This window comes from Coregonus lavaretus, assembly GCF_964263955.1.
Source record: "Coregonus lavaretus genome assembly, chromosome: 8".
Lineage (NCBI taxonomy): Eukaryota > Metazoa > Chordata > Actinopteri > Salmoniformes > Salmonidae > Coregonus > Coregonus lavaretus.
The window spans coordinates 60,439,891-60,467,632 of NC_139995.1; the positions used below are offsets into that span (position 1 = coordinate 60,439,891).

At 45.5% G+C, this 27,742-nt stretch overlaps 1 protein-coding gene across 1 annotated transcript; it reads right to left on the reverse strand.

Moving 5' to 3' along the window:
* On the reverse strand, positions 1-27,507 carry LOC311134118 (MAP kinase-activated protein kinase 2-like; the record flags this gene model as incomplete). The annotated part of the gene is made up of 3 exons (XM_084167703.1): positions 26,760-27,507; positions 144-331; positions 1-13 (listed from the first exon to the last, which is right to left on the reverse strand). Exons 1-3 carry the CDS (start codon positions 27,003-27,005, stop codon positions 1-3), a joined length of 447 nt encoding a protein of 148 aa, XP_084023829.1. The 5' UTR covers positions 27,006-27,507.
* Positions 27,508-27,742: the final 235 nt, after the last annotated feature.

The following is a 27,742-nucleotide window of genomic DNA, read 5'->3' on the forward strand; positions in this document are numbered from 1 at the left end:
TCAGTTCAGTGCGCTTTGCATAACAGAGAAAAAAAAATGTTGAGAATACATTTAATTGGGAATATATTTCGTAGAACAGACATCTCCAAACCATTTTAACCACTGTCTCCCGAATGTCCCGCATAATCATCTTGTTGTCCCACCTTTTGATTATTTTAAATGTGGTCCCCCTAGTGTGTATCTGTACCCACCACTCCATGACTATGAGCAGACACTTCCTGCCCTGGTGGAGGTTTTCATAGACGTCGATGATGCGTACGATAGTGGAACAGGACGACGCCCTACCGTGAAGATCCACCTCCCTTCGAGCCTTCGCACAGTCCTGCAGTATCTACACACACAGACACACACACACACACACACACACACACACACACACACACACACACACACACACACGTCATTATTAAGTAGCTTGTTCAAGCCAGAATGGCTCAAAATGAGTATATCTCCTGTTTCTGTAGTGAGGCAGCTTGATAATATCACCAATAACCAAAAACCTCTAGTATACATCCACAAAGAAAGGATTATCTGTGTTAGTGGTGCGGTGCGGTGGCGCCCTCTGTGGGTGGCAGTTAGTCATTACAGCTAGGTTACCAAGCTGCCGTCATCAGGCTTCCAGGGGTCGTTCCTCCTCCGAACAGCACTAGAAAGAGGATTTCGACACCCACCATCTCAGATTGTTCTGAGATCGTTTCTGTAGTTACTAACAGATACGATTAGAATTCCTGAAACATTATTTGATCTCTTGAGAAATTAAGCTAATTGATTAAACCCAAATTGGCCATTTAAAATGATAGGATTCAGATCATATTCAATAAATATAGTACACAACATCCAATTTGGACCAAACTTCTTCCTACCAATGAGTAAGGCATGAGGAATAAAAAAAGAAAATGGTCCAAAGCCCCCCACGGACGCCTCACACCCCAACAACCAGTACCCCCTCACACCCCAACAACCAGTACCCCCTCACACCCCAACAACCAGTACACAGTACAAGTTCTCTATGTTTTACTAGTAGTATGAAGCTGTGGCTTGGAGTATTGCTTCTCCATGGTACGTAATGTCTTCACTGTGAATCATGGTTTGTTAAGAGAAATTAGTCATTGAAATCGCTTGCATTATTTACCATAAAGCAGTGTGAAAGTACCATGTTTTGACCACTAGATGCCGCTGTTCCTTCTATTCTGCCACACTCATCCATTTTGCTGGTCTCTTGTGTTTATTAAATAGATCACAACATTTCCTTTGCAACTTTGGCTCATTATGAAAATAAATTGTGTGGTCATACTCAATTCAACCCAGTACTCTCAGAGAGCGTCCATTTCTTGGTCCCGTGTAGCTCAGTTGGAAGAGCAAAAATGTATGTACTCACTAACTGTAAGTTGAAGGAGAGGAGAGGGGGAGGAGGGATAGGGGGAGGAGGGGCGGGAGGGAGGGAGAGGAGAGGGAGGGAGAGGAGAGGGAGGGAGGAGAGGGAGAGGAGAGGAAAGGAGGGAGAGGGAGAGAGAGGGGGAGGGGAGGAGAGGGGGAGGGGAGGAGAGAGGAAAGGGGGGAGAGGAGAGGGAGAGGGAGAGGGAGAGCTTCCCAGTAGAAACAGTTTGCGCATACAGTGCATTCGGAAAGTATTTAGACGCCTTGACTTTTTCTACTCACTAAATGTAAGTTGAAGGAGAGGGGGAGGAGGGAGAGGGGAGGGGAGGGGAGGAGAGGGGGGAGGAGGGAGAGGGGAGGGGAGGAGAGGGAGAGGGGGGAGAGGGAGAGGTAGAGGAGAGGGGGAGGAGGGAGAGGGGAGGAGGGGCGGGAGGGAGGGAGGGGAGAGGGGAGAGGGGAGGAGGGGCGGGAGGGAGGGAGAGGAGAGGGGAGGGGAGAGGTAGAGGAAGGGGGGGAGAGGAGAGGGGAGGGGAGAGGTAGAGGAGAGGGGGGAGAGGAGAGGGGGAGAGTGAGAGGGGAAGAGGGGGGAGGGGGAGAGGGAGAGGAAGGGGGGGAGAGGAGAGGGGAGGGGAGAGGTAGAGGAGAGGGGGGAGAGGAGAGGGGGAGAGGGAGCGAGAGGGGGAGGGAGGGGAGAGGGAGATGGGAGGAGAGGGGGAGAGGAGAGGAGAGGGAGAGGAGAGGGGGGAGAGTGAGGGGAGAGGGAGAGAAGAGGGGGGAGAGGGAGAGGAGAGTGGGGGAAGAGGAGAGGGGGGAGAGGGAGAGGAGAGGGGGGAGAGGGAGAGGAGAGGGGGGGAGAGGGAGAGGAGAGAGGGAGAGGAGAGAGGGAGGAAGAGGGAGGGAGAGGAGGGGGGAGGGAGAGCCTTCAAGGGAGGCTTGAATGCCAAGTGTCAAGTCTGGATGAAACCTGGCACCATCCCTACGGTGAAGCATGTGGTGGCAGCATCATGCTGTGGGGATGTTTTTCAGTGGCAGGGACTAGGAGACTAGTCAGGATCGAGGGAAAGATGTACGGAGAAAAGTACAGAGAGATCCTTGATGAAGTCATGAGCGCTCTGGAGAAGGTTCTCAGACTGGGGGCGAAGGTTCACCTTCCAACAGGACAACGACCCTAACCACACAGCCAAGACAACGCAGGAGTGGCTTTGGGACAAGTCTCTGAATGTCCTTGAGTGGCTCAGCCAGAGCCCAGACTTGGACCCGATCGAACATCTCTGGAGAGACCTGAAAATAGCTGTGCAGCGACACTCCCCATCCAACCTGACAGAGCTTGAGAGGTTCTGCAGAGAAGAATGGGAGAAACTCCCCAAATACAGGTGTGCCAAGCTTGTAGCGTCATACCCAAGAAGACTCGAGGCTGTAATCGCTGCCAAAGATGCTTCAACAAAGTACTGAGTAAATGGTCTGAATACTTATGTAAATGTCATATTTCCGTTTTTTTTATTTCTAATACATTTGCAAACATTTCTAAAAACCAGTTTTTGCTTGGTCATTATGGGGTATTGTGTGTAGATTGCTGAGGAAAAAATAGAATAAGGCTGTAACGTAACAAAATGTGGAAAAAGTGAAGAATACTTTCCGAATGCACTGTATATTATGACAACATTTAGTGATGTTTTTGGTCGTTTTGGTGTTTGGAAGCGTTTCTTCTGGCTGTTCGACTGTTGAAGTTCGGTCTACACCCCTTTATTTGATTAGAGAAATACTGTATTTGTATTTATTAGGGATCCCCATTAGTTCCTGCCAAGGAATCAGCTACTCTTCTTGGGGTTTATGATAGATCCCCATTAGTTCCTTTTGTGAATGGTTTGTCCCAAATACAAAGCTTTACGTTTTTGAAATACTTCGTACTAGTTTATTCCTTGCTACCCATTCTAAAACGGACTGCAGCTCTTTGTTAAGTGTTGCGGTGATTTCACTTGCTGTAGTAGCTGACGTGTATAGTGTTGAGTCATCCGCATACATAGACACACTGGCTTTACTCAGAGCCAGTGGCATGTCATTAGTAAAGATTGAAAAAAGTAAAGGGCCTAGACAGCTGCCCTGGGGAATGCCCGACTCACTGGATTATGTTGGAAGCTTCCATTAAAGAACACCCTTGGTGTTCTGTTAGACAGGTAACTCTCGATCCACGATATAGCAGGGGGTGGAAAGCCATAACACCAAGGTCTAACAAAACAGCCCCTACAAGCTTCTTATCAATTTATTTCAGCCAATCAGTCGTACATGTTGAGTGCCCTTCCCTATAAGCATGCTGAAAGTCAGTTGTTAATTTGTTTACTGTGAAATAGCATTGGTCAAACACTATTTATTCACCAAAAGTTGACTAAGGGTTGATAGCAGACTAATTGGTCGGCTGTTTGAGCCAGTAAATGGTGCTTTGCTATTCTTGGGTAGCGGAATTACTTTTGCTTCCCTCCAGGCCTTTTGCTTCCCTCCAGGCCTTTTGCTTCCCTCCAGGCCTTTTGCTTCCCTCCAGGCCTTTTGCTTCCCTCCAGGCCTTTTGCTTCCCCCCAGGCCTTTTGCTTCCCCCCAGGCCTTTTGCTTCCCCCCAGGCCTTTTGCTTCCCTCCAGGCCTTTTGCTTCCCTCCAGGCCTACTTTCCTGTAGACTTATTTGTATTGATTACGGATCCCAATTAGCTGCTGCCTTCCTGGGGTCAGTTAATATAGTCCGTTATCAGTCTCAGTCATTTTCCTCCAAGTTGTCAGACCCAGGTGGCTTGTCACCTTTATTTTTCACCTCTTCCACATTCACTTTATGGAATTCAAATTACAATGCTTTTCTTTCATAATTTGGTCAGTTATGAACGGATGAGTATGTTCAGAGTTTGTTGCTTATTTAAGCATATCAGCTCCAGTCATTTTTGTTTTGTTTTACATCAATCTTAAGCAAGGCATCTAGCACATCACAGATAGTTAATTGTTGAAATGAAAACAAAGATTCACTAGATGATCATGTGGTATACTACCCTCGACAGTGTTTTGCCAGTCCCTAGGGTAGTGGTCGATGCTGTGTAGAGCTGGGCTGAGTTGGGCCGAGTCTGGTAGAGCTGTGTTGAGGCAAGCCGGGTCTGGTAGAGCTGTGCTGAGACAAGCCGGGTCTGGTAGAGCTGTGCTGAGGCAAGCCGGGTCTGGTAGAGCTGTGCTGCGATGGGCCGGGTATGGTAGCATGGGAGGGAGGTGTGGAGGGCAGTGTTGCTGGCTGTTCTCGTCTCTGTGAAGGGCCACCAGATGAAGGGATAAAGTGACGTCTGATTTGTGGGTTCTGATTAAGCCGTTGGCTTGGTCCTGGTTCTGATTAAGCCGTTGGCTTGGTCCTGGTTCTGATTAAGCCGTTGGCTTGGTCCTGGTTCTGATTAAGCCGTTGGCTTGGTCCTGGTTCTGATTAAGCCGTTGGCTTGGTCCTGGTTCTGATTAAGCCGTTGGCTTGGTCCTGGGTTTTTGTGGGACTCTTTGCAGAGCGGATTGGTTGGTGGCTGAGATATCCCTGCGTCAGCTCATGTAGTTCCTTCTGCAGGTCCTGCATGTGGCTGGGGTTGTCTGTGCTGGACAGTTCCTCTCCTGAGAGCCTGGTCGTCCTCCTCAACAGTTTTCATTGCACAGTGCATCTCCCGGACCTCCTCCCTATGCTGACGCGCCAGGCTGATCTCCTCCTCTATAAATATGCTGTGGTACTGCAGGGGTCACGTGTGAGAGAGACATGCTGAGGGCTGTGTCTGCTGCAGGAAGGAGAGGGCCACTGGGGGCTACATCCTGGAGTCTTTTGTGGGTAGTGACAGTGGAGAGGTTAAGTTCACCAACAAGAGGTTTTTGTTGGCATGTGATCTTTTTTTGGCCAATGACTCGGGTGGCCAACCCTCCTCCAGGAGAGCCTTAAAGGGGTAGTGTTGTATATTGAAACAGGCTTGAATATGCAAAGAGTAGAGCCTACATTTATGTCTGATTCTCTATTGTACAAAATATAATAATGCATTTTATTTTGTAAAGTGGTTAGTTGCATCATACAAGGATGTAAAAATGATGTTAGATCCTTTTTTCACATGCGCTTTCGGACAAGTAAAAAAATCTGTATTTTAACGATTCATATGGCGAATTGAACAATTCACTCTGCCACTGTAGTAGTTGCGATTCGGTTCAATCCCGGTGAATCGAATCATGGGAATCTAAAGAATAATTTGACGAACAGTAGAAGGAAAAAAAGATTTGCTCGCTTTTCAAAAAATGAAATCCGTTAAATAGTTAATTGAATTTGTATGGCCTTAGAATAGAGGCAAACAAAGCTGACCTTCAGGAAGTATTCATACCCCTTGACTTATTCCACATTTTGTTGTGTTACAGCCTGAATTAAAAATGGATATATATATATATATATATGGATATATATATATATATATATATATATATATATATATATATATATATATATATATATATATATATATATATATATATATAAAGCTCACCCACCTACACACAATGCCAAAATGAAAACGTTTTTTGAAAATGATATGCAGAAATCTTTCATTTACATAAGTATTCACACCCCTGAGTAAATAAATGTTAGAAGCACCTTTGGCAGCGATTACAGCTGTGAATCTTTCTGGCTAAGCCTTTCACACCTGGATTGTACAATATCGTAACATTATTCTTAAAAAAATTATTCAAACTACGCCAAGTTGGTTGTTGATCATTGCTAGACAGCCATTTTCAAGTCTTGCCATAGATTTTCAAGCCGATTTAAGTCAAAACTGTAACTAAGCCACCCAGGAACATTCAATATCGTCTTGGTAAGCAACTCCAGTGTATATTTGGCCTTGTGTTTCAGGTTATTGTCCTGCTGAAAGGTGAAATTTGTCTCCCAGTGTCTGGTGGAAAGGAGACAACCAGGTTTTCCTCTAGGATCTTGCCTATGCTTAGCTCTATTCCATTTATTTGTATTCTAAACAAATCCTTAGTCCTTGCCGATGACAAGCATACCCATAACATGATGCAGCAACCACCATCCTGAAAATATGAAGAGTGGTACTCAGTGATGTGTTGGATTTGCCCCAAACATAACACCTTGTATTCAGGACATAAATTGCATTTCTTTGCCACATTTATTGCTGTTTTACTTTAGTGCCTTGTTTCAAACAGGATGCATGTTTTGGAATATTTGTATTCTGTACAGGCTTCCATCTTTTCCCTCTGTCATTTACGTTAGTATTGTGGAGTAACTACAATGTCCATCCTCAGTTTTCTATCACAGCCTTTAAACTCTGTAACTGTTTTAAAGTCACCTTTGGCCTCATGGTGAAATCCCTGAGCGGTTTCTTTCCTCTCCAGCAACTGAGTTAGGAAGGACGCCTGTATCTTTGTAGTGACTGGGTGTATTGATACACCATCCAAAGTGTAATTAACTTCACCATGCTCAAAGGGATATTCAATGTCTGCTTTTTTTTTTTTTACCCATCTACCAATAGGTGCCCTTCTTTGCGAGGCATTGGAAAACCTCCCTGGACCTCCTCATCCGGCTTCTTCACCTGCAGGCCCAGTCACCCAGACAGCTGATGAAACGTAGGAGTTTTTCTGTATGTAATAAAGACCATTTGTGGGGTAAAACTCATTCTGATTGGCTGAGCCTGGCTCCCAAGTGGGTGGACCTATGCCCTCCCAGGCCCGCCAAGTAATGTGAAATCCATCCAACTGCCCTTTGTCCGCTCTCCTCTTCCTCCTCCTGTCCTCTCTCCTCTCTCTTCTTCCTCCTCCTGTCCTCTCTCCTGTCCTCTCTCCTCTTCATATCCTCTCTCCTCTTCCTCCTGTCCCCTCTCCTCTTCCTCCTCCTGTCCTCTCTCCTCTTCCTCCTCTTGTCCTCTCTCCTCCCTCCTCTTCCTTCTCCTGTCCTCTCTCCTCCTGTCCTCTCTCCTCTTCCTCCTCCTGTCCCCTTTCCTCTTCCTCCTCCTGTCCCCTCTCCTCTTCCTCCTCCTGTCCTCTCTCCTCTTCCTGTCCTCTCTCCTCCTCCTATCCTCTGTCCTCTCTCCTCCTGTCCTCTCTCCTCTTCCTCCTCCTGTCCCCTCTCCTCTTCCTCCTCCTGTCCCCTCTCCTCTTCCTCCTCCTGTACCCTCTCCTCTTCCTCCTCCTGTCTTCTCTCCTCTTCCTCCTCCTGTCCTCTCTCCTCCTCCTATCCTCTGTCCTCTCTCCTCTTCCTGTCCTCTCTCCTCTTCCTCCTCCTGTCCCCTCTCCTCTTCCTCCTCCTGTCCTCTCTACTCTTCCTCCTCCTGTCCTCTCTCCTCTTCCTCCTCCTGTCCTCTCCCCTCTTCCTCCTCCTGTCCTCTCTCCTCTTCCTCCTCCTGTCCTCTCTCCTCTTCCTCCTCCTGTCCTCTCTCCTCTTCCTCCTCCTGTCCTCTCTCCTCCCGTTCTCTCTCCTCCTCCTTCTCCTGTCTTCTCTCCTCTTCCTAGTTCACAGTCAGTTATCTAATCACTGATCATAAAGTTGATGTGATTGGCCTAACTGAAACCTGGCTTAAGCATGATGCATTTACTGCATGGCATGAGGCCTCTCCTCCTGGTTCCACTAGAGACCATATCTCCCCTGCTCTTAATGAGGCCTCTCCTCCTGGTTCCACTAGAGACCATATCTCCCCTGCTCTTAATGAGGCCTCCTCCTGGTTCCACTAGAGACCATATCTCCCGCACATCCCACAAAGGCGGAGGTGTTGCTAACATTTATGACAATTTCAATTTATGCACCCCCCCCCCAAAAAAAAAATAATCACTGCATTTTCGTCTTTTGAGGTTCTAGTCATGAAATCTATGCAGCCTTACTCAATCTCTTTTTATATCTACTGTTTACAAGCCTCCTGGGCCATATATAGAATTCCTCACCAAGTTCCCTGAATGCCTATCGGACTTCGTAGTTATGGCAGATAGTTATTCAGATTAAATAGTCCGGGTGGACATTTGATTAATTGTTCAGCAGTCTTATAGCTTTGGGGGTTGAAGCTATTAAGGAGCCTTTTGGACCTAGACTTGGCGCTCCGGTACCGCTTGCCGTGCGGTAGCAGAGAGAACAATCTATGACTTTGGTGACTGGAGTCCTCTACAATGTTTTGGGCCTTCCTCTGACACGCCTATTATAGAGGTCCTGGATGGCAGGAAGCTTGGCCCCAGTGATGTACTGGGCCGTACGCACTACCCTCTGTAGCGCCTTATGGTCGGATGCCGAGCAGTTGCCATACCAGGCGGTGATGCAACCGGTCAGCATGCTCTCGATGGTGCAGCCGTAGAACTTTTTGAGGATCTGGGGACCCATGCCAAATCTATTCAGTCTCCTGAGGGGGAAAAGGTGTTGTTGTGCCCTCATCGACTGTCTTGGTGTGTTTCGACCATGATAGTTTGTTGGTGATGTGGAAACCAAGGAACTTGAAACTCTCGACCCGCTCCACTACAGCCCCATCGATGTGAATGGGGGCCTGTTCTGCCCTCCTTTTCCTGTAGTCCACGATCATCTCCTTTGTCTTGATCACATTGAGGGAGAGGTTGTTGTCCTGGCAACACACTGCCAGATCTCTGACATCCTCCCTATAGGCTGTCTCATCGTTGTCTGTGATCAGGCCTACCACTGTTGTGTCGTCAGCAAACTTAATGATGGTGTTGGAGTCGTGCCTGGCCATGCAGTCGTGGGTGAACAGGGAGTACAGGAGGGGACTAAGCACGCACCCCTGAGGGGCCCCAGTGTTGAGGATCAGCATGGGAGACGTGTTGTTGCCTACCCTTACCACCTGGGGGCAGCCTGTCAAGTCCAGGATCCAGTTGCAGAGAGTGGTGTTTAGTCCCAGTGTCCTTAGCTTAGTGATAAGCTTTGTGGGCACTATGGTGTTGAACGCTGAGCTGTAGTCAATGAACAGCATTCTCACATAGGTGTTCCTTTTGTCCAGGTGGGAAAGGGCAGTGTGGAATGTAATTGAGATTGCGTCACCTGTGGATCTGTTGGGGCGGTATGCGAATTGGAGTGGGTCTAGGGTTTCTGGGATGATGATGTTGATGTGAGCCATGACCAGGCTTTCAAACCACTTCATGGCTACCGACGTGAGTGCTACGGGGCGGTAATCATTTAGGCAGGTTACCTTCGCTTCCTTGGGCACAGGGACTATGGTGGTCTGCTTGAAACATGTGGGTATTACATTCTCGGTCAGGGAGAGGTTGAAAATGTCAGTGAAGACACTTACCAGTTGGTCCGCGCATGCTCCGAGTACACGCCCTGGTAATCCATCTGGCCCCGCGGCCTTGTGAATGCTGACCTGTTTAAAGGTCTTGCTTACATCTGCTACGGAGAGCGTGATCACCCAGTCGTCCGGAACAGCTGGTGTTCTGATGCATGCTTCAGTGTTGCTTGCCTCGAAGCGAGAATAAAAGGCATTTAGCTCACCTGGTAGGCTTGCGTCACTGGGCAGCTCGCGGCTGTGCTTCCCTTTGTAGCCACATCCGACGAGCGCCAGAGCCGGTGTAGTAAGATTCAATCTTTAATCCTGTATTGACGCTTTGCCTGTTTGATGGTTCGTCTGAGGGCATAGCAGGATTTCTTATAAGCGTCCGGATTAGTGTCCTGCTCCTTGAAAGCGGCAGCTCTAGCCTTTAGCTCAGTGCGGACGTTGCCTGTAATCCAAGGCTTCTGGTTGGGATTTTCTTGTTTGCTTATGGCCTTATAGAGCTCGTTGAGTGCGGTCTTAGTGCCCGCGTCGGTTTGTGGTGGTAAATAGATGGCTACGAATAATATAGATGAGAACTCTCTTGGTAGATAGTGTGGTCTACAGCTTATCATGAGGTACTCTACCTCAGGCGAGCAATACCTCGAGACTTCTTTAATATTAGACATCGCGCACCAGCTGTTATTGACAAATAGACACACACCCCCACCCCTCATCTTACTGGACGTAGCTTCTCTGTCCTGCCGATGCCCAGCCAGCCAGCCAGCTCTATATTATCCTTGTCGTCGTTCAGCCACGACTCGGTGAAACATAAGATATTACAGTTTTAATGTCCCGTTGGTAGGATAGTCTCGACCATAGATCATCCAGTTTGTTTTCCAGTGATTGCACATTGGCCAATAGAACGGATGGAAATGGCGAGTTACTCACTCGCCTACGAATCCTAACAAGGCACCCCTCTGTATCTCCGCCTTTTCTTCACGCAAATGACAGGGATTTGGGCCTGGTCTCCGGAAAACAGTATATCCTTTGTGTCGGACTCATTAAATAAAAAAATCTTTGTCCAGGTCGAGGTGAGTAATCGCTGTTCTAATGTCCAGAAGCTATTTTAGGTCATAAGAGACAGTAGCAGCAACTTTATGTACAAAATAAGTTACAAACAATGTGAAGAAACAAACAAAATAGCAGTTAATTAGGAGCAGCAGCCGGCGCCATTATTAAAGATGCACTATAAATCCTCGGACAACCCAAAGATTCCTAGATGCCCTTCCATACTCCCTCCACCTACAAAAAGTACAAAAATCAGTTAGCCACCTAACTGAGGATCTAAACTTAAACTTCCAGAATATTGGAATGGAAATGGAGCTCCACCAAAATCTTCCGTGGTCCTCTGTAGCTCAGCTGGTAGAGCACGGCGCTTGTAACGCCAAGGTAGTGGGTTCGATCCCCGGGACCACCCATACACAAAAATGTATGCACGCATGACTGTAAGTCGCTTTGGATAAAAGCGTCTGCTAAATGGCATATTATTTATTTAGATATTTATTTAAAAGCCCTTACTGCTGTGTGTGTACACACATATATACACACTTTATTGTTTTTTTATTTAACCTTTATTTAACTAGGCAAGTCAGTTAAGAACAAATTCTTATTTACAATGACGGCCTATACCGGCCAAACCCGGACGACGTTGGGCCAATTGTGCGCCGCCCTATGGGACTCCCAATCACGGCCGGTTGTGATACAGCCTGGAATCAAACCAGGGGGTCTGTAGTGACGCCTCAAGCACTGAGATGCAGTGCCTTAGACCGCTGCGCCACTCGGCACACACATATACATACACATACATACACACACACACACACATACAATACACATATACAGTGAGGGAAAAAAGTATTTGATCCCCTGCTGATTTTGTATGTTTGAAATGTATTTCATTAAAATTAAATTAATTCATTAAAATGCAAATCAATTTATAACACTTTTGACATGTGTTTTTCTGGATTTTTTTGTTGTTATTCTGTCTCTCACTGTTCAAATAAACCTACCATTAAAATTATAGACTGATCATGTCTTTGTCAGTGGGCAAACGTACAAAATCAGCAGGGATCAAATACTTTTTTCCCTCACTGTACATACATACATATATACAGTGGGGAGAACAGGTATTTGATACACTGTCGATTTTGCAGGTTTTCCTACTTACAAAGCATGTAGAGGTCTGTAATTTTTATCATAGGTACACTTCAACTGTGAGAGACGGAATCTAAAACAAAAATCCAGAAAATTACATTGTATGATTTTTAAGTAATTAATTTGCATTTTATTGCATGACATAAGTATTTGATACATCAGAAAAACAGAACTTAATATTTGGTACAGAAACCTTTGTTTGCAATTACAGAGATCATACGTTTCCTGTAGGTCTTGACCAGGTTTGCACACACTGCAGCAGGGATTTTGGCCCACTCCTCCATACAGACCTTCTCCAGATCCTTCAGGTTTTGGGGCTGTCGCTGGGCAATACTTTCAGCTCCCTCCAAAGATTTTCTATTTGGTTCAGGTCTGGAGACTGGCTAGGCCACTCCAGGACCTTGAGATGCTTCTTACGAAGCCACTCCTTAGTTGCCCTGGCTGTGTGTTTTGGGTCGTTGTCATGCTGGAAGACCCAGCCACGACCCATCTTCAATGCTCTTACTGAGGGAAGGAGGTTGTTGGCCAAGATCTCGCGATACATGGCCCCATCCATCCTCCCCTCAATACGGTGCAGTCGTCCTATCCCCTTTGCAGAAAAGCATCCCCAAAGAATGATGTTTCCACCTCCATGCTTCACGGTTGGGATGGTGTTCTTGGGGTTGTACTCATCCTCCTTCTTCCTCCAAACACGGCGAGTGGAGTTTAGACCAAAAAGCTATATTTTTGTCTCATCAGACCACATGACCTTCTCCCATTCCTCCTCTGGATCATCCAGATGGTCATTGGCAAACTTCAGACGGGCCTGGACATGCGCTGGCTTGAGCAGGGGGACCTTGCGTGCGCTGCAGGATTTTAATCCATGACGGCGTAGTGTGTTACTAATGGTTTTCTTTGAGACTGTGGTCCCAGCTCTCTTCAGGTCATTGACCAGGTCCTGCCGTGTAGTTCTGTGCTGATCCCTCACCTTCCTCATGATCATTGATGCCCCACGAGGTGAGATCTTGCATGGAGCCCCAGACCGAGGGTGATTGACCGTCATCTTGAACTTCTTCCATTTTCTAATAATTGCGCCAACAGTTGTTGCCTTCTCACCAAGCTGCTTGCCTATTGTCCTGTAGCCCATCCCAGCCTTGTGCAGGTCTACAATTTTATCCCTGATGTCCTTACACAGCTCTCTGGTCTTTGCCATTGTGGAGAGGTTGGAGTCTGTTTGATTGAGTGTGTGGACAGGTGTCTTTTATACAGGTAACGAGTTCAAACAGGTGCAGTTAATACAGGTAATGAGTGGAGAACAGGAGGGCTTCTTAAAGAAAAACTAACAGGTCTGTGAGAGCCGGAATTCTTAATGGTTGGTAGGTGATCAAATACTTATGTCATGCAATAAAATGCACATTAATTACTTAAAAATCATACAACGTGATTTTCTGGATTTTTGTTTTAGAGTATGTCTCTCACAGTTGAAGTGTACCTATGATAAAAATTACAGACCTCTAAATGCTTTGTAAGTAGGAAAACCTGCAAAATCGGCGGTGTATCAAATACTTGTTCTCAAAAAGATGAGAGAGGCCTGTAATTTTCATCATAGGTACACGTCAACTATGACAGACAAATTGAATTTTTTTTTCTCCAGAAAATCACATTGTAGGATTTTTAATGAATTTATTTGCAAATTATGGGGGAAAATAAGTATTTGGTCACCTACAAACAAGCAAGATTTCTGGCTCTCACAGACCTGTAACTTCTTCTTTAAGAGGCTCCTCTGTCCTCCACTCGTTACCTGTATTAATGGCACCTGTTTGAACTTGTTATCAGTATAAAAGACACCTGTCCACAACCTCAAACAGTCACACTCCAAACTCCACTATGGCCAAGACCAAAGAGCTGTCAAAGGACACCAGAAACAAAATTGTAGACCTGCACCAGGCTGGGAAGACTGAATCTGCAATTGGTAAGCAGCTTGGTTTGAAGAAATCAACTGTGGGAGCAATTATTAGGAAATGGAAGACATACAAGACCACTGATAATCTCCCGCGATCTGGGGCTCCACGCAAGATCTCACCCCGTGGGGTCAAAATGATCACAAGAACGGTGAGCAAAAATCCCAGAACCACACGGGGGGACCTAGTGAATGACCTGCAGAGAGCTGGGACCAAAGTAACAAAGCCTACCATCAGTAACACACTACACTGCCAGGGACTCAAATCCTGCAGTGCCAGACGTGTCCCCCTGCTTAAGCCAGTACATGTCCAGGCCCGTCTGAAGTTTGCTAGAGTGCATTTGGATGATCCAGAAGAGGATTGGGAGAATGTCATATGGTCAGATGAAACCAAAATATAACTTTTTGGTAAAAACTCAACTCGTCGTGTTTGGAGGACAAAGAATGCTGAGTTGCATCCAAAGAACACCATACCTACTGTGAAGCATGGGGGTGGAAACATCATGCTTTGGGGCTGTTTTTCTGCAAAGGGACCAGGACGACTGATCCGTGTAAAGGAAAGAATGAATGGGGCCATGTATCATGAGATTTTGAGTGAAAACCTCCTTCCATCAGCAAGGGCATTGAAGATGAAACGTGGCTGGGTCTTTCAGCATGACAATGATCCCAAACACACCACCTGGGCAACGAAGGAGTGGCTTTGTAAGAAGCATTTCAAGGTCCTGGAGTGGCCTAGCCAGTCTCCAGATCTCAATCCCATAGAAAATCTTTGGAGGGAGTTGAAAGTCTGTGTTGCCCAGCGACAGCCCCAAAACATCACTGCTCTAGAGGAGATCTGCATGGAGGAATGGGCCAAAATACCAGCAACAGTGTGTGAAAACCTTGTGAAGACTTACAGAAAACGTTTGACCTGTGTCATTGCCAACAAAGGGTATATAACAAAGTATTGAGAAACTTTTGTTATTGACCAAATACTTATTTTCCACCATAATTTGCAAATAAATTCATTAAAAATCCTACAATGTGATTTTCTGGAGAAAAAAAATCTCAATTTGTCTGTCATAGTTGACGTGTACCTATGATGAAAATTACAGGCCTCTCTCATCTTTTTAAGTGGGAGAACTTGCACAATTGGTGGCTGACTAAATACTTGTTCTCCCCACTGTATATATATATATATATATATATATACATATACATATATGTATACATATACACACATATATACGTATACATACACACACACACACACAGTACCAGTCAAAGGTTTGGACACCCCTACTCATTCAACAGTTTTTCTTAATTTTTACTATTTTCTACATTGTAGAATAATAGTGAAGACATCAAAACTATGAAATAACACATATGGAATCATGAAGTAACCAAAAAAAGTGTTAAACAAATCTAAATACACTACCGGTCAAAAGTTTATTGAAATTTAAGCAGTTCAAGTCCAGTGATAACCTGAAATGGTACAAAGGTATGCGGTAAACTGCCAGAAGTAAAAAATAAATAAAAAATAAAAAGATACTAAAAATACAAAATAATCGGTTACCAAAAACTGAAAAATAAGGTACATTTCAGAGTTATAAAAAAATGCCTTTTTCAGGGAACAAGTAATGGGTGAACAACTTACAGCTGTTCGGGGAGTAAATTAAGCCTTGAAAGTTGAAGCTAACAGGTGTCCCAACCTTTGCTGAACACTTACAAACCCTCCGTCTGTATAAAGCAGCGTTGGAACAGTCTGTGTTACTATACCCTCTTAAGCATTATTTGGACAGTATTGTACTGCAGGAAGTAGTATATTGCTATCATAATGGCGAGAAAAAGGCCATTAACAAAAGGAAGACAGACAGACCATTATAACCCTTAAAAGGTCTTTCCTTTAGAGAAATTGCAAAGTGACACCATCAAAAGGCACTCGGGAAACTGGAGGAAACTGACAGGAAGAGGTCTGGCCCCAACAGAATCAGAAGACGCGTTTCTGAGAGTCAACAGCTTGCGGGACAGGCGGCTCACAGGACAACAGCTTGCGTGACAGGCGGCTCACAGGACAACAGCTTGCGGGACAGGCGGCTCACAGGACAACAGCTTCAAGCACAGCTTAACACTGGTCGAAGCAAGCAAGTCTCAGTTTCAACTGTGAAGAGAAGACTTGGAGCTGCAGGTTTGACAGGTGGAGTGGCAGTAAGAAAGCCATTGCTAAGATGGCAAAATAAGATACAGAGGCTTGCCTGGGCCATGAAGCACCGCCAGTGGACTACTGAAGACTGGAAGAAGGTCTTATGGACTGATGAATCAAAATTCATCAGTATGCGCGCGCTCTCAACATTATCAGGACAGAGAAACCAGACACAAGCTCATTGCTCACATGCTGCACTCCAAACAAAAGACAATGAAGAAACTAACAAATCTCGTAAATGATGGTTATGAAATAAACCAAAAACTTGTTTCTCACAAGTGTAGCAGGTTGTGAACTCTGCAAACAACGTTTCCACTCTGAGAATGAGAACGGTAAATTACTAATTAATATATGCATTAACAGAAATGAATGTCACCAAATGATAGGGATTAACGGTACATTTACTACACTGGTGACATATGTAATGGGGAATTTATTTTTAAAAAACGAAAAAACATTAAAAGGGCAAACAATTCAGTCAATGAAACAATGAATGTGCAAGAATTGGCGGGAGACAGCTGAGCCATTCTGGAGAGAGACTTCGCCACATCCCTTTCTTCTCCCCTTCTATGGAAAATGGCGCCGACAGACATGGAAGCTCTGCTTCTAGCTCCTGAGCAATATTGCAGTATTTCGTTTTTTGTGTGTGATATTTCTTACATTATTAGCCCAGGAAAATGTTTGTGTTATTACATAAAGCCGGAAATAACTTTTGGATATCAGAGCCGCAGAAACTCACCAGCATTACGACCAGGAATACGACGTTCTAGAATTGGATCCTTCGTTCGTACCCCCCAGGGCATTTGAACTGATTCCAGAGGCTGATCCAAAACGCCGCCGGCGGAGAAGAGGTATTCGGAGTGGACTTCTAGTCCGACTCAGGAGGCGTGCACACCATCCACCACTTAAGAGTATATTACTCGCTAATGTTCAGTCTCTGGACAATAAAGTAGACGAGCTCAGGGCGAGAATCTCCTTCCAGAGAGACATCAGGGATTGTAACATGATTCCGTGAAACAGAGTATGGCTCTCTCGGGATATACTGTCCCCGTCCATACAGCCAGCTGGGTTTTCAGTACATCGCGCAGACAGGAATAAAGAACTCTCCAGGAAGAAGAAAGGCGGGGGTGAACGTTTCATGATTAACTACTCATGGTGTGATTGTGATAACATACAGAAACTCAAGTCCTTTTGTTCACCCGACCTAGAATACCTCAATCAAATGCCGTCCGTATTACCTCCCAGGAGAAGTCTCTTCGGTTATAGCCGTGTATATTCCCCTTCAAGCCGATACCACGACGGTCCTCAAGGAACTACACTGGACTTTGTGCAAACTGGAAACCACGTATCCTGAGTCAAGACACTATCTTCACACATATTTTAGATGGTTTTCCCTGACAGCCACAACTCAATCATCAGCTAGGCCAATCGCGCTGCCCAAATTGCGGGCTTCCCAAATAGGCATATGCTTACGAGCATGTGATTTGAAACAATCCACATCAACAACAAAAAATAAGAAGAAGAATCGTCGATTCCTCTGTGACGAAGGCATGCTTTCTGGTAAAGTATTTATAATGATTCAATATATTTCTGTATAGACAGGAGTAATTAAATAATTTTGGCACATTTATTTCTATAGACTTTCCTATTGGACCCAGCGCTATGCCATTTCTCTCCTGGTCTATTGGTTTTCATATCAACTTTCTTTTCATTGTCCAGAAGCCAAAAGGCACAATCCTAGTCATATTAGCATCCCATCCTAGTATAATATAATAATAATAATAATAATAATATGCCATTTAGCAGACGCTTTTATCCAAAGCGACTTACAGTCATGCGTGCATACATTTTTTTTTTTTTTGTGTATGGGTGGTCCCGGGGATCGAACCCACTACCTTGGCGTTACAAGCGCTGTGCTCTACCAGCTGAGCTACAGAGGACCACTTAGCATCCCATCCTAGTCATATTAGCATCCCATCCTAGTCATATTAGCATCCCATCCTAGTCATATTAGCATCCCATCCTAGTCATATTAGCATCCCATCCTAGTCATATTAGCATCCCATCCTAGTCATATTAGCATCCCATCCTAGTCATATTAGCATCCCATCCTAGTCATATTAGCATCCCATCCTAGTCATATTAGCATCCCATCCTAGTCATATTAGCATCCCATCCTAGTCATATTAGCATCCCATCCCAGTCATATTAGCAACCCCATCCTAGTTGTTGCGTCTTTATATTCCCCCTCTCTCTAAGTTTCTAACAGAGATTTTCATCTCTGTCACATATGGATCCGCTATCAGGTGAGCTGTTTAGAATGGTGTTCTCCCGCAAATTATATTTTGGCAAATGTTTGAAAATTGCATTTTATTGGCTGCTTCATTACATGAGATGCATGTTCTGCAAAGATTCATTACCATAATCTAAATGTGATTTTTTTTCTCCATTCTGAGCACCGTGGGTGGACACCCTAATGGGTTACGTACCCAATGCATTTGGGTCCGGTACATTTCTCAAATGGTTGGTAAATTAAAATCTTCAGTCACGTTGTCCGGTACCACATTTTCCTAACGGAACCCCCCCCCCCCCCCAGTGAAAGCAGAGTGTTTAGTAAAGAGGGGTGGAGCTGTCAGAGAAACACTTCCTCCCTCCCTTCCTTCCTCCTCTCACCCTCTTTCTCCCTCTCTGTCCTCCTCTCAGGCCTTTGATTTGTCCTCTGTCCATACCGTATCATACAAACACCTCTCTCTCTGTGTGTGTGTGTGTGTGTGTACCTGACCTGCAATTCAAACTGATGTCTGTGTCACTGCTTTGACAGATATCCCATCAGGTGGCAGGAGAGCTTATCGGGCAGAGCAGTGATGTCACCAGCAGAGCGCCTGCCAGTCTGTGTAGGCCATCACCACTACCGAAACGTCTGTACTTTTTACATACTAGAATGTGTTACTTTCAGTACTTCTGTCAAATGTGTCAAACCTTTCTTCATCAGCGCAGCCAACCCCTTATTATAGCCCACCCTGCCTGCTCCACTAACTCACTGCTAGCCTGCACTGGGAGTCTGGTCTGCATCATGTTAGCTCCCCACCCTGCCTGCTCCACTAACTCACTGCTAGCCTGCACTGGGAGTCTGGTCTGCATCATGTTAGCTCCCCACCCTGCCTACTCCACTAACTCACTGCTAGCCTGCACTGGGAGTCTGGTCTGCATCACGTTAGCTCCCCACCCTGCCTGCTCCACTAACTCACTGCTAGCCTGCACTGGGAGTCTGGTCTGCATCACGTTAGCTCCCCACCCTGCCTGCTCCACTAACTCACTGCTAGCCTGCACTGGGAGTCTGGTCTGCATCATGTTAGCTCCCCACCCTGCCTGCTCCACTAACTCACTGCTAGCCTGCACTGGGAGTCTGGTCTGCATCATGTTAGCTCCCCACCCTGCCTGCTCCACTAACTCACTGCTAGCCTGCACTGGGAGTCTGGTCTGCATCATGTTAGCTCCCCACCCTGCCTGCTCCACTAACTCACTGCTAGCCTGCACTGGGAGTCTGGTCTGCATCATGTTAGCTCCCCACCCTGCCTGCTCCACTAACTCACTGCTAGCCTGCACTGGGAGTCTGGTCTGCATCATGTTAGCTCCCCACCCTGCCTACTCCACTAACTCACTGCTAGCCTGCACTGGGAGTCTGGTCTGCATCATGTTAGCTCCCCACCCTGCCTGCTCCACTAACTCACTGCTAGCCTGCACTGGGAGTCTGGTCTGCATCATGTTAGCTCCCCACTCATGCTGCATAGAAGTCAACACACTTGAGGAATGCGACACAAGTAGAAATTTTGAAACTGTTAATTACTGTTCGCAAAACAATGTCCATACAGGTTAGAATACTTTACAATGGAAGAAGATACCGGTAGCTTCCAGCTTTGTAGGCTAACTTTCATTGCTAGCTGACAGCTAACATCAATTCACTACTATAGTACTTTTACCCTGAGCAGCCTCCACTGATGTGCAGGCCTACCTACATACCATGGGTTATATGTGCAGGCCTACCTACATACCATGGGTTATATGTGCAGGCCTACCTACATACCATGGGTTATATGTGCAGGCCTACCTACATACCATGGGTTATATGTGCAGGCCTACCTACATACCATGGGTTATATGTGCAGGCCTACCTACATACCATGGGTTATATGTGCAGGCCTACCTACATACCATGGGTTATATGTGCAGGCCTACCTACATACCATGGGTTATATGTGCAGGCCTACCTACATACCATGGGTTATATGTGCAGGCCTACCTACATACCATGGGTTATATGTGTAGGCCTACCTACATACCATGGGTTATATGTGCAGGCCTACCTACATACCATGGGTTATATGTGCAGGCCTACCTACATACCATGGGTTATATGTGCAGGCCTACCTACATACCATGGGTTATATGTGCAGGCCTACCTACATACCATGGGTTATATGTGCAGGCCTACCTACATACCATGGGTTATATGTGCAGGCCTACCTACATACGTATGTAGGTAGCTCCTGTAAGTCGCTCTGGCTAAGAGCGTCTGCTAAATGACTAAAATGTAAATGTAAAATGTACATACCATGGGTTATATGTGCAGGCCTACCTACATACCATGGGTTATATGTGCAGGCCTAGCTACATACCATGGGTTATATGTGCAGGCCTACCTACATACCATGGGTTATATGTGCAGGCCTACCTACATACCATGGGTTATATGTGCAGGCCTAGCTACATACCATGGGTTATATGTGCAGGCCTACCTACATACCATGGGTTATATGTGCAGGCCTACCTACATACCATGGGTTATATGTGCAGGCCTACCTACATACCATGGGTTATATGTGCAGGCCTACCTACATACCATGGGTTATATGTGCAGGCCTACCTACATACCATGGGTTATATGTGCAGGCCTACCTACATACCATGGGTTATATGTGCAGGCCTACCTACATACCATGGGTTATATGTGTAGGCCTAGCTACATACCATGGGTTATATGTGCAGGCCTACCTACATACCATGGGTTATATGTGCAGGCCTAGCTACATACCATGGGTTATATGTGCAGGCCTAGCTACATACCATGGGTTATATGTGCAGGCCTAGCTACATACCATGGGTTATATGTGCAGGCCTACCTACATACCATGGGTTATATGTGCAGGCCTACCTACATACCAATGGTTATATGTGCAGGCCTACCTACATACCATGGGTTATATGTGCAGGCCTACCTACATACCATGGGTTATATGTGCAGGCCTACCTACATACCATGGGTTATATGTGCAGGCCTACCTACAGTGAGGGAAAAAAGTATTTGATCCCCTGCTGATTTTGTACATTTGCCCACTGACAAAGACATGATCAGTCTATCATTTTAATGGTAGGTTTATTTGAACAGTGAGAGAGAATAACAACAACAAAAATCCAGAAAAACGCACGTAAAAAATGTTATAAATTGATTTTCATTTTAAATGCGGGAAATAAGTATTTGACCCCTCTGCAAAATATGACTTAGTACTTGGTGGCAAAACCCTTGTTGGCAATCACAGAGGTCAGATGTTTCTTGTAGTTGGCCACCAGGTTTGCACACATCTCAGGAGGGATTTTGTTCCACTCCTCTTTGCATCTTCTCCAAGTCATTAAGGTTTCGAGGCTGACGTTTGGCAACTCGAACCTTCTGCTCCCTCCACAGATTTTCTATGGGATTAAGGTCTGGAGACTGGCTAGGCCACTCCAGGACCTTAATGTGCTTCTTCTTGAGCCACTCCTTTGTTGCCTTGGCTGTGTGTTTTGGGTCATTGTCATGCTGGAATACCCATTCACGACCCATTTTCAATGCCCTGGCTGAGGGAAGGAGGTTCTCACCCAAGATTTGACGGTACATGGCCCCGTCCATCATCCCTTTGATGCGGTGAAGTTGTCCTGTCCTCTTAGCAGAAAAACACCCCCAAAGCATAATGTTTCCACCTCCACGTTCGACAGTGGGGATGGTGTACTTGGGGTCATAGGCAGCATTCCTCCTCCTCCAAACACGGCGAGTTGATTTGATGCCAAAGAGCTCGATTTTGGTCTCATCTGACCACAACACTTTCACCCAGTTCTCCTCTGAATCATTCAGATGTTCATTGGCAAACTTCAGACGGCCCTGTATATGTGCTTTCTTGAGCAGGGGGACCTTGCGGGCGCTGCAGGATTTCAGTCCTTCACGGCGTAGTGTGTTACCAATTGTTTTCTTGGTGACTATGGTCCCAGCTGCCTTGAGATCATTGACAAGATCCTCCCGTGTAGTTCTGGGCTGATTCCTCACCGTTCTCATGATCATTGCAACTCCACGAGGTGAGATCTTGCATGGAGCCCCAGGCCGAGGGAGATTGACAGTTATTTTGTGTTTCTTCCATTTGCGAATAATCGCACCAACTGTTGTCACCTTCTCACCAAGCTGCTTGGCGATGGTCTTGTAGCCCATTCCAGCCTTGTGTACATCTACAATCTTGTCCCTGACATCCTTGGAGAGCTCTTTGGTCTTGGCCATGGTGGAGAGTTTGGAATCTGATTGATTGATTGCTTCTGTGGACAGGTGTCTTTTATACAGGTAACAAACTGAGATTAGGAGCACTCCCTTTAAGAGTGTGCTCCTAATCTCAGCTCGTTACCTGTATAAAGGATACCTGGGAGCCAGAAATCTTTCTGATTGAGAGGGGGTCAAATACTTATTTCCCTCATTAAAATGCAAATCAATTGATAACATTTTTGACATGTGTTTTTCTGGATTTTTTTGTTGTTATTCTGTCTTCTCACTGTTCAAATAAACCTACCATTAAAATTATAGGTTGATAATTTCTTTGTCAGTGGGCAAACGTACAAAATCAGCAGGGGATGAAATACTTTTTTCCCCTCACTGTATACACTACCGTTCAAAAGTTTGTGGTCACTTAGAAATGTCCTTGTTTTCAAAAGAAAATCACTTTTTTTGTCCATTAAAATAACATAAAATTGATCAGAAATACAGTGTAGACATTGTTAATGTTGTAAATGGCTATTGTAGCTGGAAACGGCTGATTTTTTATGGAATATCTACATAGGCGTACAGAGGCCCATTATCAGCAACCATCAGTCCTGTGTTCCAATGGCACGTTGTGTTTGCTAATCCAAGTTTATCATTTTAAAAGGCTAATTGATCATTAGAAACCCCTTTTGCAATTAGGTTAGCACAGCTGAAAAATGTGCTGATTAAAGAAGCAATAAAACTGGCCTTCTTGAGTCTAGTTGAGTATCTGGACCATCTGCAATTGTGGGTTCAATTACAGGCTCAAAATGGCCAGAAACAAATAACTTTCTTCTGAAACTCGTCAGTCTATTCTTGTTCTGAGAAATGAAGGCTATTCCATGCGAGAAATTGCCAAGAAACTGAAGATCTCGTACAACGCTGTGTACTACAACAGTGCAAACTGGCTCTAACCAGAATAGAAAGAGGAGTGGGAGGCCCCGGTGCACAACTGAGCAAGAGGACAAATACATTAGAGTGTCTAGTTTGAGAAACAGACGCCTCACAGGTCCTCAACTGGCAGCATCATTAAATAGTACTCGCAAAACACCAGTCTCAACGTCATCAGTGAAGAGGCGACTCCAGGATGTTGACCTTCTAGGCAGAGTTGCAAAGGAAAAGCCATATCTCAGACTGGCCAATAAAAAGAAAAGATTAAGATTGGCAAAAGAACACAGACACTGGACTTTTTCTTTGCAACTCTGCCTAGAAGTAATACCATGGGTTATATGTGCATTCGGAAAGTATTCAAAAACGGTTTTCGCTTTGTCATTATGGGGTATTGTGTGTAGATTGATGAGGAAAATAAATAAATATCAATTTTAGAATAAGACTGTAACTTAACAAAATGTGGAAAAAGTCAAGGGGTCTGAATACTTCCGAATGCACTGTATATACCATGGGTTATATGTGTAGGCTGGAGGTCTGCTGGGTCAACCCTGCTGGAGGTCTGCTGGGTGCAGGGTTCTGTTCCAGCCCAGCAATAACACACCCGATTCAACTTAGCAAATCAAATGAGTAAAAAAAAAATCAACTGTTCTATTGCAGGGCTGGAAGTGGAGCGAGGTTGGCCACCGCTGGAAGTGGAGCGAGGTTGGCCACCGCTGGTACAGAGCTATGGAAGTGGAGCGAGGTTGGCCACCGCTGGTACAGAGCTATGGAAGTGGAGCGAGGTTGGCCACCGCTGGTACAGAGCTATGGAAGTGGAGCGAGGTTGGCCACCGCTGGTACAGAGCTATGGAAGTGGAGCGAGGTTGGCCACCGCTGGTACAGAGCTATGGAAGTGGAGCGAGGTTGGCCACCGCTGGTACAGATGGAAGTGGAGCGAGGTTGGCCACCGCTGGTACAGAGCTTTTATTGTTCACCTGAAATGACGCTTTAGTAATAATAACCTGCTGGCTACTACTCAGTGATCTGTTGTTTAGACTAAGATGTCTAATCTTTACACACCAGTTAGCTTATTTGTACATTTTGAAGTGATGAAATGTTGGTTCTTTGAAGTGAAGTGTTTAAACTTGTTTTAAATTGTTAAACTGTTATTCAAAATGTACTAGTGTCAATGTCGAATAATCACATATCACAATCCTGCAATAAAAGACGGGGAAGGGTTTCGATTTCCTTGTTGTCTAGTTGTAACATCTCTTAACTGATTTTCACTCTCAGTATATCAGCTGTCTGAATCCATTTAGCAGCTCATCATGCAGTCCCTGATTAGAGGGGGGGAAATGGAAGAAAAAAAAGCAGTGGAAGTGGCTTGGACGTCCAGAGTGTCGTTTGAGAGAGAGATACAGTACATGGTTGCTCTATACTGGCCTATCACGGACCTGGAAAAGCTAGACCAGGATGTGCAACTTCACTCTTCAGGGGCCTGATTGGTCCACGCTACTGCCCCAGCCCCAGCTAACTCCAACAATCAACTAATCATGATCTTCAGTTTAGAATGCAATTAGTTTAAATCAGCTGTGTTTGCTAGGGATGGGGGGGAAAGTGTGCCACCACGCCGGCCCCCGAAGACTGGAGTTGCCCGTCCCTGAGCTAGATACTTGGCTCACAGCTAACCGTTTAGGTCAATAATATGCTGTTTTTATAAAAAAATGTTGTTGGCTTTATAATCGTGAGAGAAATTGAACTAGCTAGTAGCGATCGGTAGCTAGTTATACCTAGGTAGCTTACAAGGTTAGCTGACTATTCTCAAAACAAACCAGAGTGCTCCAAACATTCTCAAATGTTTTGTCAGCAGTGGTTGTTTTATTGACATTTGGTCCTCACTGTTGTTTGACGGGTTTTGAGGAGACACCGATTTACACTGGGTTCCAACCCCTCTTTAGCTGATTTCTGCCATGGACCTTCCCCAGCCTTCCTGTTTTAGAGAAGCCTCGGTTTGCTACAAGGCTGTGACCAGACACGACAGACCGTCTCTCTCTCTCTCACACACACACACCTCTAGCCCCGGTCTGTCTGTTCTACATGCCTGGGGGACGTTGCCAGCTAGTGATTCAGTGTAACGGAGCTCCTGCTGACGTCAGCTACTGTCTGGAGACAAGATGGCGTGGCAGGACATGTTCTAACCGTGGAATGAAATAATTCATAGCTAGAACCTACTACTTCTGCCTTTCTACTGTTAGGGCTAGATCAACTGATCGTGGTCTTTAGCCTGGACAACCATTCGTTGGATGAGAAGACCATGAACGCGTTTAACTATGATTTCATAAGAGCGTTCGTGGTCCGGTTAGAAACGACACTAGCCTAACCATCAGCCTTCTAACACTGGTCGTGGACAGCTACTAGATGTGCAGGTATTTCTTCCAGCCCATCACTAAAAACACCAGATTCAACTAGGCCTAATCGTTGTCTAACCTCGTCCGTCCCCAGGCTAATTGCACATAAACCTGGAACAACAACGACTCAAATCTGGCCTATGTGGACGGGAGGTAAAGCTTAGCCAATAGCCATAGGGGTGGGTCGGGATGTTTTCTTTCTGTTGGGTTAACCAAGGCCACTATTGACTTGTTGATCCACCAAAACTTCCCAGGATTTGGCAGAAGTGTCTGGTGAGGTTATAGAGATGTTGACCAGGGTGATGCTCAGTGAGTCAGCTGATGACATCACACCACTGGTGCGTTCAGTTCGATTAAATGTTTGCATGACATTTGAACTGAACGACACGTTTCCCTAAAATGTTCTGCAACATGCTTGAACAGATTTACATTTGCTCTGTTTGTTGGGTGTGGCTTGAAGCAATGAGTGATGTATTTAAAAGGGCAGTGGCCATGCTGACAGCCTTCCCCAACTTGTCATTCAGAACAGCACAGTTTATTTCATTTGAATTTTACACACCGTTTTTTCGTACTGAACGCAGCCAAGTGTCGAGTATAGTGATGACATCACATCAGTATAGGGAGAGCAGAGTGATCAATAGGCCAATCAGATCTGCTGCCTGTCATTCTGTCTGCTGATCAATCATTAACAGACTGGAGAGAATAATCGGCGGGAAAGCTGCCTTTGTTCAGAACACCCACACCTTAAACTTAAAATGTTGATTGTTTACCAATACTGTTTATTCCTAGTTACAACAAACATGTCAGTCAAAATACTCTGTCAAAGAATGACAAAGTCGCACCGTTTCAACAAAACTATAGTGGGACATTGAAAGTGTAGCTAAAATGACTTCTTATCCAACAGACTACTAGATATTTATAAGGAACATCCCAGTTAATCTGTGATATTACCTTCAGGGCGTATTTGTCTCCGCTTTTCTTGTGGAAGATCTCCAGCACCCTTCCATTGATGCCGAGGCCCAGCACCTGACTGGTCACTTTGTAATCGTCCGTTATTGCGTTCTTCTTGATCTGTAGGGTCGGTTTCACATGGAACTGGAGGAGGTGACCCGGCGGGGGCTGGTTAGGTTGGCCCGCCGGGTTAGCTGGGCCCTGGGTCGGGGGGAACAGAGGCTGGGTCCCAGCGTTGGACAACATACTGGGACAGCTCAACCAGACAATGACAACACTTTCTTTCTCTCTCGGTCTCTCCTTCCTGGGTTACAGGTAGGTAGTTGGCCTTCCGAAAGGGAAGTTGGATCCTCAACAAAAATGACAACGAGTTTGGAAGAAGTCCGCAAAAAAAAAATTGTTTGATATGTTCACGATAACGTTATAATCCAGTTTGAAGTGGCTAAATAAATTAGCCCGGTTAGCTACTTGACCTGTGATCATTGGCTGGCAAATCAGCTATCGGCTAGGCTAACGTTAGCTAATATCCATCTTGGTGGTCCGTACGCCTATTCCAGGTAGATTCAAACAGATTTCAAGCCGTTTCAAATGTTGTAAGTTAATAAACAACTATGGCACTAAGTGCGAAATTATATTTCAACACGTTGCGACGTAAGGTTAAAACACAAACTGACTTAAAAAAGAAAACACAAAAACTCAAGACACCGGAGGGCACACTCACAGTCCCGGACTTTCCGATAGTAGTCATGGTGCGTTCAAGACAACTGGGTTCTCGGAAAAAACGAAGTCATATCGTGACTTCAGTGGTCGTTAGGAAGGAACGTCGGAGCTCTAGGATGATGCCCGAGTTTCCGACTTTAAATTCCTTGTTGGATGACCGTTCAGAACGATTTTTACCAGTCGTAACTCCTTTTTTTCCGAGTTCCCAGTCGTCATGAACGCACTGAAATCGGAGGTTGGATATTTCCATGTTCCCAGTTGTC